This window comes from Maylandia zebra, linkage group LG4 (genome assembly GCF_041146795.1).
Source record: "Maylandia zebra isolate NMK-2024a linkage group LG4, Mzebra_GT3a, whole genome shotgun sequence".
Lineage (NCBI taxonomy): Eukaryota > Metazoa > Chordata > Actinopteri > Cichliformes > Cichlidae > Maylandia > Maylandia zebra.
Window position 1 is genome coordinate 12,339,880 of NC_135170.1, and position 11,913 is coordinate 12,351,792.

At 40.2% G+C, this 11,913-nt stretch overlaps 1 protein-coding gene across 1 annotated transcript; it reads left to right on the forward strand.

Moving 5' to 3' along the window:
* The first annotated feature begins 897 nt into the window (after window positions 1-897).
* pmm1 (phosphomannomutase 1) lies at window positions 898-11,363 on the forward strand. Its single transcript, XM_004575482.6, has 8 exons — window positions 898-1,312; window positions 2,327-2,444; window positions 3,304-3,380; window positions 3,582-3,673; window positions 3,901-4,000; window positions 5,509-5,584; window positions 8,523-8,638; window positions 9,859-11,363. The coding sequence occupies exons 1-8, from the start codon at window positions 1,229-1,231 to the stop codon at window positions 9,979-9,981; spliced, it is 786 nt and encodes a 261-aa protein (XP_004575539.1). The 5' UTR covers window positions 898-1,228; the 3' UTR covers window positions 9,982-11,363.
* The last annotated feature ends 550 nt before the right edge of the window (window positions 11,364-11,913 follow it).

An 11,913-nucleotide genomic window follows, 5' to 3' on the forward strand; every position in this document is an offset into this window, starting at 1 on the left:
GGGTTTAAGGGTTTAAGCCTGAGGACATGAATATAAAGAAAATGCTTTTTGCTATTATAGGGTTATAAGAACAGAATTAACACATTTTTATTACAATATTAATTATTGTATTACTACATGGTCACAGTCTGGCTTCAGTCTCTATATACTAGAACACTGAAAATGTTTTAGAAAATTTTACAAAAGTACAGCTTACTTAACTTTGAAAATCTTGTTACATACATTCTTCACTGATTAGGTGCTTTAAATATGTAGCCATGAACTACAGATGAAATTTAGTTTAAACTAACCTGTGGCTAATTTACAGAAATGTTTATTAATGTACATTATCCCTGGTAAAAAAAAAAAATAATAATAATAAATAATAATAATAATAATAATTAGAAAATAGAATGCAAAGATCTAATATGGAAAGCCTTAAATTTCTATTCCAAAGATAAATTTTAAATGCATGCTAATACATTGAGAAGAAACAGGAAGAGCTATAGCTGCATTGTGGAAAAAGTCCCTGGATCATAATTCTGACTCACTGCAAAAACACAAAACTCTGGAGGAACTTGAGAATTAATTCATCTGGATCTATTTTAGAAATACTGTGGCTTACTTTTCTAGAAAAACCTGCATCATATGATATCCTGCTGAACCTGGGCTTCCGCAATTACACTGTTATTCAGACTCTTCTCATTCATAAACAAAGCTTTACTCAGTGTCAAACGTACAGCACCCTCCTTATTCCAACCACTCCTAGCTCCTGCTCATCGCTTGTAGGTGAAAGGCCGTCGGCCATTGAATGGCGAGTAAATTAACCTGCCCCGCCTCCTGACGTCACGTATGTCCCCTGGCTGTGATTGGCTGGTGATTTAATGAGCGCTGCAGAACAGAAACAGAAAAATCCAACACGTACGGCACGCAGCGTGTGTTGAAGTGTGAGCAGAGCTGCTTCACTGAGCCAAGCGGACCCAAAACAAACCAGCAGGACTGCGGCTCAGAAGAAAGATAAGGGAGAGAAGAGCCTCGCACTGAGAGAGATAACCATCCTTATTTATAAAGCTGGAAGCTCATTTTATATTTTATTTTGTTGGTTTTTGCACTGCAGCTGATAGCGGATGCATTTTTTTCTCCATTATGTAAATTAGATATTTTTATGCGCCTCTTTACACGAGAGTGGACCTTGCAGTAGCATTTCTGCTGAACATTTCTAGATAAGAACAGTGAGGGAGCAGAAGACATGGAGAAAGCACAGGGCTTCTCTCCGGACAGAAACGTCCTCTGCCTGTTTGATGTGGACGGCACTCTGACACCACCGAGAGAGGTGAGCTCGCTTCCCATCGATAATCTTATTATTATTGTTATGATCAGATTTCATGACAGCTCTCTCCTCTTCTGCCCTCATCATTGACCTCTGATGAGAGGCACCTTACTGTAGAGAACACGGTGTCCTGATGACTTCACGTGCTCTTTCTCACAGTGTTTACTTTCCTTTTGCACTCCTTGCTCCTCCTATACACATACCCAGGTACGGGTCTGCGGGGATGCACATGGGTGTATATCTTCAGTGTTATATTAATGGTGCTCCATGGCGATCTCTGCAACTGACCAATCACAGGGCTGTGATGTAATAGTTGCATCTCGGAGAAAAAAAGTGTAGGGCGACACTATGCACTTTAAGATGCAATAAACTCATAACTGTCAACCAGGAGGTTTCAATCCAATGTGAATTCAAACCTGTATTTATTATTTGAGGTGTTTTTTACAATTTAATTACCAAGTTTTTAACCTTTCACAACATCAACTGTGCATCAGAAAGTCCTTCTATCATAAGGTACTGAAGGCAGGCTTCGCCATGCAGCTGCATGCAAAGCCTCTCAGTAAGGTACACATGTTGCTGTGCAGAATAACTGAGAATGCATTGCTCAGCTGGCTTATTGCAGGAAATTTAAAATAACCATTTTTGTTACCAGTTATCTAAGGTTTAATAGAGCCTTTGATTTTTGTATCTGGAGCGTCTGATTTATGCACACTCTCTTGTTCTTTTGTCTTTGACTTTCTATGCTCAGTTTCATGCAGGATCACTGGTGTGTGTGTGAGTGTGCGTGTGTGCAGGACGCGTCAGTGCCCGGATATTGCATAATGTGGTCTCCTTTGAGTGCAGTTCGGGGAGTTTTCCTCCTTACATTGGGAAACTTTAAATCTGCTCCAAATAAATGACACTACACCTCTTTGCAAGATAGAGAGCTTGTTGTTGATGACGATGTGTGTGTGTTTAGGTGTGTTTGTGTCATTAAAACATAAAGTGATAATTAAAGTGTGTTTTTCCTGTTTGTAGAAAATCGACCCAGAGCTGGATGAGTTCTTCCAGACTCTGCGTAAGAAGGTGAAGATCGGCATCGTGGGAGGGTCGGACTACTCGAAGATTGCAGAGCAGCTTGGGGAGGGAGATGATGGTGAGGAGATCTCTTCCTGTCTCAGCCACAGACGCTTGTGATTCAGCAAGCTCCATCACCCAACATGCCCTGACACAGGCTGCAGGGAGTAGAGCTGAGGTTATGATTAATTCTGGAAATAATTTTGTATTTAAGCCGCAAATTAAACTAAAGCAAGCTTCCTTCTAAACGCGAGACCTGCCATAAATAAATAACAGCGCAAGCTGGTTCGGCCAGTCATTAACTTCATGTGTGTTGCATGTATGTTCACTTCACTTTATGATCTTGTGATTCCCCAAACCAGCAGCCAAAGCACACAATTGTAACACGGGCATTGCACCAGCAGCCTCTCAGCTGAGTTCACGCCCAGCTGCTGCAGGCAGGCTGATAACCTGTCTGTCAGTCAATATGAGGTTACCGCTGGAATGCAGCTGCATTGTGCTTAAAAAGAGCTCGGCAGTTTCATTTACCCTGCCAAGTGTGCCAAAGGTGAACCTTCACTTACTTTGTGTTACAATGTCACAGGTAATATTAACGTTGCGTATTTGAAATTTGATACAGCTGTTGTAACTAACATGTTTTTATGCAGTTCTGCATGCTTTTGTTTTACTGGCTTTTGCCTCTGTTAAAGTTATAAAAGCAGCTTTAACACAGGCTCAGCTACAGAGCTTCCTCATCATTGTCTTAGTGCAGAGTGAGTGTGAAAGTCAGGAGGATTAAACTCGTGTAGCCAGCGTTACATACACTTTAATCTGCTGCTGGGTAAATATAGCAGCTATGTCTTCCGATTAGCGAAGGAGCTGCTCCAAATTTAGTATGTAGGTTAAAGAGAAATAGATGAGCACATTTAGGTACATTTGACCCGTCTCTTTTCTTGCAGTGATACACAAGTTTGATTATGTGTTTGCTGAAAATGGGACAGTGCAGTACAAAGATGGGAAACTCCTCTCAAAACATGTAAGTCCTCCTATACTCAGATACACGTTTTTATGTCCTGATTCAAAAAATAACAGTAACAAGAATACAAGTAGAATTGTAATGAAAGGAAGATTGCACAAAAGCATAAAGAAAGTAATTTGCTGTCATAAACCATGTTGTAAAACTTAGTTTTACTCCATTTGTTTACCCTGGTCTTTTCGTGTATTTTAATCCCTGCAGGCCATTCAAAACCAGATCGGGGAGGAGCTGCTGCAGGACCTGATCAACTTCTGCCTCAGTTACATGGGACTTATCAAACTGCCAAAGAAAAGGTGAGATGGTAAAAAGAGCTCACAAGAATTAGGCTACAAGCTATTTTAACCTAAGGCAGAAAGACAAACCTGAATTCCAGCTTTTCAGGAATGTGAGGTATTTTAGCAATGACCTGAGGCACTGAAGCAAGAAAACACAATTGTGTTGTGATTTCTCATCAAATATGAAGCTATAACATTATGTTTAAACTCAAGTATTATATCCTGACGATGCCTTTCTGCCGCAGGGGTACATTTATTGAGTTCAGGAACGGAATGATCAACATCTCCCCCATCGGTCGGAGCTGCACGGCAGAGGAACGAATTGAATTTTCTGAAATCGACAAGGTAAACTTCATTGGCAGAAGTACTTTATTCAGAAGCAAACACCATGTATTTATTTATTGTCCCTGCAGGCATTTTAGTAACAGCAAAACTTATGCAGTGCAGTTAAGCTGCCATTTCTTTGCTACAAAAAAAGGGTGAAAAAGCAACAAAACATTGTAAAAAAAACATCTGAATAACATCTGACTTCCGGGACAAAGTCCTTTTGACAGACGAGACCAAGATTAAGATGTTTGGCCAAAACGAAACACAGCATATCAGCATGAACACCTTAGACCAACCATTAAACACTAGGGGCGGTGGAAGAAATCGATAAAGCATAGCATTATGATAATTTGTGTGGCAATATTGTACTGATAAGGATACAAGGACAGGTAAATATTTATATTTTATAAATTAAATTAAGACATTCTGGGAATACCTGTGAACAAGACTGAATACTGTGAACATGCACTGCTTTCTAGAGATAACATTAACCGAGCAAACTCGCATTTAATCAGCTGAACTGAAAACTCATCCAACACTGAACACGCTTACCTTGACAAAGCTCTCTGCTAATTCAGATCAACATAAGGGATCAGTATTTCTGCATGAGTAAAAATAGGACAGCAACCTCCTTAAGTCTAAAAAACAATCTCTGGCTGTCTGCTGATCCTTCTACCAAGCACAGTGATAATTAAGCTTTGATTTACACTCACAGGATATTGAGTTCACCGTTAACTCCTCTGTATACCAAAGTATTCTAGACTCAAATGCGAAGCCATCTGTTTAAAAGCTAAAGCTTGGTCCAAATTGGGTCATGCAACAGGGCAACGATCCCAAGCACATCAGCAAATCTACAACAGAACGTCTGAAAGAGAAAAGAATGAAGGTGTTGCAATCAAAGCCCAGGCTTCAATTTGATTAAAATGCAGTGGTGGGACTCTAAGAGAGCTGTGCATAAACAAATATCCACAAATCGCAATGAACTGAATCAATGTTGCAAAAACGAGTCGGACTGAATTCCTCCACAGCTCTTCGAGTTATTGCTGCTAAAGGTGTTTCTACAATCTACTGACTCATGGGGTGCACGAAGTTTTTCCACACACTGCATTTGATTTAGTTTTAGATTTAAATAATTTTAGAAGCTGAAGGACCAGATGATTGATTTTATTATGTCCTGACATATGAACCTTAAAATTAAATATCAAATATCAGTCACTGAGAGTTACAGCAAGTCGTGTTACTGTCTCGGTTACAAAGACAAAGGACGTTAAACAATGGCGAGCTTTCAGGACCGCTTAACAAGCTGCCCATTGATGGCTCACAGACACAGGCGATATGGAGGAAGTCGAAGGTTAACTCTTCAGTTACCTGCTAACATTTAAATTCCTGCATTCTCTGCTGTATTCATAGAGAAAATGACATGGCTACTGCAGCGGTTTCTGTGAACTTGACGAACTTTTACATTGCAAAAGCACTTTTACTTCGTTTTTGCCATCGAGCTAACTGGGTTGTCATTCCCTCCACAGAGAGAGAAGATCAGAGAGAAATTTGTTGCTGCTCTGAAAAAGGAGTTTGCTGGAAAAGGACTACGGTTTACTAAAGGTGAGAGAGTTTAAACTGAAAGCATCTTCACACCCACTGATAAATATAATAAAGCTCTCTGTAAATCTTCATGCAAGAAAGCTGACATTACTGGGACACACCTCTTGAAGCGATGATTAAAATAGTATGCAACTGATACTTTATCACTCTGATTGTAATTTATTTGTCTTGGTAATCACTTCAGTTATCATCAAAACATCAGCTATTATTTCATACCTGAACCAGCCAAATCAGTTCACCATCATCAGCCTAACACTGGTTCTTTCAGGCTTTGAACTATTTTAAGCGACTCACTCTTCTGGTTTGTCAGACCAGTAAGACCGCCTTTGTTTTTATGTTGTTTTCATGTTCAGTTAAGTCAGTATTCAGCTCAATACCATGTAGTTTAATGACAAACCACATCTATCTGCCTGCTGTATCTTATCTCAGTTTACAAAGAGGCCCCTCTGTCTCCCACCTGTATGCAGTGTCTTGGACCTTGTACTGTTGATCTGAGGCCTCGGTTAACTATTACACACTCGCTGTTCCCTGTCTTGCTTTATTAAAGTGTGTCAGGGAAGGTGAATCAAGTACTTGATGTTTGCTTACGTGCTCCATGAGGTGTGAACTTCAGCTGGTGATGCATGAAGGCTGCCCACATGCGAGACAGCTGGCCTTGTTTACCCACGGCAAACCTGCTTGTGAACATCCTCGACATGTAGCAGCAAAAGAAGGGATTAGATCTTACTTCCCCAGATAAATGAATAGAAAGATACTGAGCATCAGTGTTGGTCAAGTTACTTGAAAAAAGTAACTTGACCAACACTGACCAACATACTTCCCCAAATAAGTAATCCCGTTACTTTACTGATTACTTATTTTCAAAAATAATTAATTACTTAGTTACTTAGTTACTTTTTAAAAACACGATTTACAACCTGAAGAGGTGATAAAGCGATCGATCTTTCAGCCCAATTCTACTTTTTCTACATAATCCATCATACAAAATGTAATCAAATGGAAAAGTCTCTTTTTAAAACTTGTTTTATTAGTTTTAATCTTTTAACTTTATGCATCAAGCAAAAATTTAATTATATGCAACATTCTCTGACTGGAAGAAATTTGTTTCATATTTAAACCTATTTTCTACACATTCCAGCACATAAAATATTTTTTTTGTGTGTGTTTACACTCAGTCTTTCAAATAGATGCAAGTAAAACACAGCAGAAAATAAATAAAGTCAAAGACTAGCGGTCCTTTTGCTCTATTTTCACCTGTAAAGCAGGAGTGGGGTAGGCGGAGGTTTACCCTGGTGCAGGTGTGCCGCAGCGGTCAGTTGAAGAATCTGCGAGTTTCTCTGTGAGTTTCCCATTACGTCGTAGCGCACTCGGTGCTTGCTTGGAAGTTTAGGGGTGTTTTTTCGCTGTAAAAACAAGTTTTCTTCCCACGCACGATGGACACTAATGTTTTTGTCGCTTTTTATGGAATCAAACTCAAAGTAAGGTCAGTACTTCCAAGCTTTAAACGCTGCACGCTCATACTCTCTCCCGCACTCGATATATGATCCATTGTTGATCTGCACACAGCTGCTGTCACCAACGTCGCACTCGCTTACGTCACTGTCGTGAGACATTCTCACAAAAAAAATCACGGTTTTAGTAACGCAGTAACGCAGCGTTCCTACGGGAAAGTAACGGTAATCTAATTACCGTTTTTGCAATAGTAATCCCTTACTTTACTCGTTACTTGAAAAAAGTAATCGGATTACGCGTTACTGCCCATCTCTGCTGAGCATATACTTGTATTCTCTTTTGTTTAAAGCAGCTGTGTGTGTTTTATTAATGACACCTAAAGAAACAGGTCAGTCAATCCAGAGGATGTGCAGCGGTGGTGATTTATTAGTTTGTTTTGCTCAGAGTTTATCTTCCTGCGAATGGCTGCTGATATAAGCTGATCTCTGCGATAGGAGTTATATAACTGAGTGACACTCTATCCAATCTGCATTGAGAGTACAGAATGTAAGGGACACTGTGCACACAAACATTTGACACGAGGTAAACGACACCCTGTGTGTTCTTCAATTAAATAATGCCTGTAGTTTAAAGAAGGCTCTGTTTATATGAGGAAGGCGATTAAGAGGTGGATGTATAACTATTTAGCTGAAGCGGTTGAGTAAGTTTTGATAAAGGTCAGATGTGTACATCTGTGCAGTGTCAGCAGTCATCTGGGGGCAGTTGATGAGGGTGAAGAATGCATGTCGAGGGTTGGGGTGGGTTGATTACAGATGTGACTGAAGAACTGCCATGTTTAAAGTCTGAGGTTGAAGGTGTTTAGGACAGAGGCGTGTGGAGGGTGTGTGAGGGAAATAGCGCTCTGATTGGTTGGAAGCTTCTCGGCTTTTGTTGTTGTTTTTGAGCTCTAAAGGCTTTAACTGAAAGACAAGATGGCAAAAAAATGTAAGGTATGATGGGGGAAAGAGAGAAAGAGGTCCTGCTAAAGGCCTCCGAGCGAGATGTTTCACCCACATTTCACAGTTTAAATGTCACCGGGGTCATTCAAGTCAGCACAGAGCAACGACAGAGCTTCTTCTGTTACATTTAGAGTTTAAAAAAAAACTTGAGCTGCAACATAAATCACCCTGCAGCCATGATAATATCTCTGCTCCCTTTTCTGTGACTCTTTAAACACAGAAAAGTGCTCAGCGCTGTTTCGACAAAGATTGACGTACACAAGTGTGTTTTGGGGACACATTCCTTTTCCTAGTATGCTGTTTTCTCTGCCAACAAAGTTCCTAGAAAAACACTGCTGTATGTTGTCAGTAAGAAGCCAAAAGAATATTTTTTTTACTTTATAATACAAGCTATTCTTTGAAGCTATCATTCGCAAAACACACAGTGTACATTTAAAGTCTGAGTCATTATAATGACAGCCATGTTTCTTGTCATTATCTCCTCTTAGGTGGCCTCATCAGCTTTGACATTTTCCCAGAGGGCTGGGACAAGAGACTCTGTTTAGAGGTGCTGGAGAGGGAAGGCTTGGATGCCATCTACTTTTTTGGCAATGAGACCTCAGATGTAAGTTCAGTCATAAACGGTTAAAAAGCAGGAATGTTCTGGAGACTACAACACCCCAACTGTATGTGATTGTGAAATAGCTCATTGATTGGCCAGTCAGGCTTTCATTTTTCATATTTTGTGCTTTGGCATGTTGAAGACAATTGTGAAAAACTCTTCACATGGTCACAACTCATCAGCCACAGTGTAACCACTCTCTAAGTAAGGCCTTGTTGTACCTCTTGTTTTCCTATGATGACCATAATTTATAAAATGAATGTTTATTCTATTAAAAATGACTTGAAACTATAACTTCCTAGGGAAGTGTTTATGATTTCTATCCAGTCCGACTTGTTTTAGCTAACAGAGAAGTCCTCCCCCTTCTGGCCATTAGAAAGAATGCTGGTCTAAAGGTTTAAATCTGACTTGCTTTCACTTTTACATGAGATGTTTAATTGGCACCAAGGAGTTTTGCAGTTTCAGTAAGCCTGTTTATGTTTTTCCTAGATGTTTTCATTTATGAGCAATTGCATATCTAGAAGAAGTGCAGAAATTAGACAAAGTGACTTCCTGGATTAATAGCATTAGATTCTACATGTACTGGCCACTTCATTAGGTACAGGTCAGAATGGGGAAGAAGTGACTTTGAACGTGCCGTCGTTGTTGATGTCAGATGGCCTAACGTGAGCGTTTACACAGAAAAATAGAAAATATCAAGCGGGCTACAGAAGCAGAAGATTTGTTGTAAACAGCATGAAATCCATCCTGCCGGCTGGTGGTGTAATGGTGTGTGTACCAATGAGCGTCATTTAAACACATCAGCCTATCTGACTATGTTCATCCCTCGTACCATCTGACAAATTTTCAGCAACTGTCTGATGCTATCATGTTGATTTGGACCAAAATCTCTCTTTGAATCAGTTTGATAAGTTTTGATCAAAATTCATTTTTACCATATTTGACAGAAATAACGTGGAGACGTATAACTTAGTTTTTCTATGAGGATGTAAAAGGGTGTAGATGTGAAGAGAAACAGCTGCACTTCTGGGAAACCCTGGAAAGACTCCTGCTTGTTAAGTGTCCATTCAGTTGTTTTGCAATCTCAGTCCAACGGTCCCAGAATAATCAGGCCTCAGCCAAATGAAGCTTTATCTGTTTTTTATGGTTTGTTTTGCTCAGAGAGAACAAAACAAGCCAAACCAGGCGGCACTAATCTAATGGTTTTTCTTTTCTCTCTGCAGGGAGGAAACGACTATGAAATTTTCAACGACCCACGGACCATCGGCTTCACGGTCTACTCTCCAGAGGACACAGCTCGGCTCTGTCGGGAGCTTTTCTTTGACGCTTTACCACATGAGTCCTGATGTCCCGAACTGCCCCCTTTCTCCTCAAGCCCCGTCTGAACACGAGTCTGTGGCCGTCTGCTGGCGAGCTCAGACTGTTTTAAAGTGATGAAAGGTACCAATACCGATCTCTCCATGTTTTTAACATTTCTACTAAATTTAAATGGACTGAAGCGGGGTGAATGAGCTACACCTGTTCGGAAAGTCGCAGTAATTTTTTTCTTTTTTTTAAAGAAGGGACGTTGACGAGGGAAGTGTTACATGTGCGGAGGACTGTGCCCGGAGATGTGCTCTGACCGGAGAGTCGCGTTACTGTGACGTGTTATCACGTTCACTTTGAGAGATTGTAACACTTGATGCAGTTTTTTAAAAATGTAAGACTTGCACTAATGCTGACATAATTTTTGCCAATGTATTGTTTTTTAACTCTGCTGATGGAGGCGAGCAGTGTGAGAGACTGACATTAAACAGGTGATTTATGGGATTTTCTATGAAAACGAGATTGGAATTAAGGGCCTTTCTTAGATCTCAAGTCGAGGATACAGAGGAATCATTCCAGATGTTTTTAATGTCTGAACTGTACGTGTTTGACTGTTTTACCATGTGATCACAGGAACATTGGATTTTTGTTTTAACTTCTTTAACAGAAAGAAGCTTGGTGCCATTTCTCATTCTGCTTCTCAAAGCTTTATAAATCACATCCAAGGGAAGGTTCTAAAGATTATTTACTGTAATCAGTGAATTAAGCTACTGTCACTGTATACTTACGTGGCTCAATATGGAAACTTTTTCTTACAAGCTGGGCTTTTGCCTGCATGTGATACGCGTGACTGCATCTGCTGATGGTTTTCCAGTTGTACGACATTATCAACAGCTGCTTAAAGTGGAACATTCAGGCTCATTTCCAGCTGCTTATATTTATTCTTTGACTCATGCTGATCAAACTAGTCTTTATTTATCCTACATTGAGCCTTGCTGCAGATCGTCCTCTGTCTGAAACAAGCCACTTTAGCTCCTCTCCTCTTATGCAAGCTTTCTTCTGATTGGCTGCTTGTCCTAAACCAAAGGTTTGAGAACAACAGGAGAGAATTGGGTTCTGAGGATATCAGTAGATGGAGCCGATATTGGAAAAAACTCAGTGAAACTAAGGTCACATCTGTTATTGGTTTGAAAAAAATCATCGTACTTCATGGATCATTGATGCGAATATGTGGATTTTAGTAAGTCATATATGGAACATATCTGTTTCTGACTGTAAGCACTCCTTCAACCTGAAAGACTACAGGGGTCGTGTAGACTGACATGCACATCTGGATATGAGCCTGTAAACTGACTGTAAGATTGGTAACATATGGATGAAAATGAACTGTATTAAATGTTTATTCATTTTCTGTTCAGTGTGATATGTTGTCTAAGGACCTCAATGTGTTTTCCAGTAACTCTTTATTGAACATCAAAGTGTGCAGGAATCACTTGTCTACTTGTTTCTCCAGTCAGAGCTCTCTGTTGGTGTTGGTGTTTTTCTCAGCTATTTTACATGTGAAGCACTTCAGGCTGACAAAAACTTTCTCTGTAATCTTGTCACGATTCCTTTCCTGGGTGTGCTAACACTGCAGAGACAAAGAGTCCAGCTCCACCTCTCTGTGGTTGAATTGGAGACTGAAGCCAGAAACAAAGCCAGATTGGGACGGTGGCTCTTCAGTAAACAGCCTTTTACCTGTCTTTCTATACCCAGTCACTAGATGGCCTCTGACTTAGAGCTGCAAGATTGTCATTTTATTCATGCTTTTTGTTGCAGCTCTTTTTCTCGCTTCCTCCTTCTTTGTTGTCAACTTCTTTGACTGTTGTCAGCTGATTATGGTGTGATAAGCCCCTATTCCTGCACATGATCCACATCCTGCCTTCCACCCTGACCACCACGCTTTCCTCCCACTGACTGGACATGTTCAAGTT

What these genes read in the sequence shown, in the direction of transcription:
- pmm1 (XM_004575482.6), top strand. Translation starts at nt 1,229, where the DNA reads ATGGAGAAAGCACAGGGCTTCTCTCCGGACAGAAACGTCCTCTGCCTG. An exon ending in ATCAAACTGCCAAAGAAAAG is followed by an intron (nt 3,674 to 3,900) that starts GTGAGATGGTAA and finishes TTTCTGCCGCAG; the next exon opens with GGGTACATTTATTGAGTTCA. An exon ending in TTGGCAATGAGACCTCAGAT is followed by an intron (nt 8,639 to 9,858) that starts GTAAGTTCAGTC and finishes TTCTCTCTGCAG; the next exon opens with GGAGGAAACGACTATGAAAT.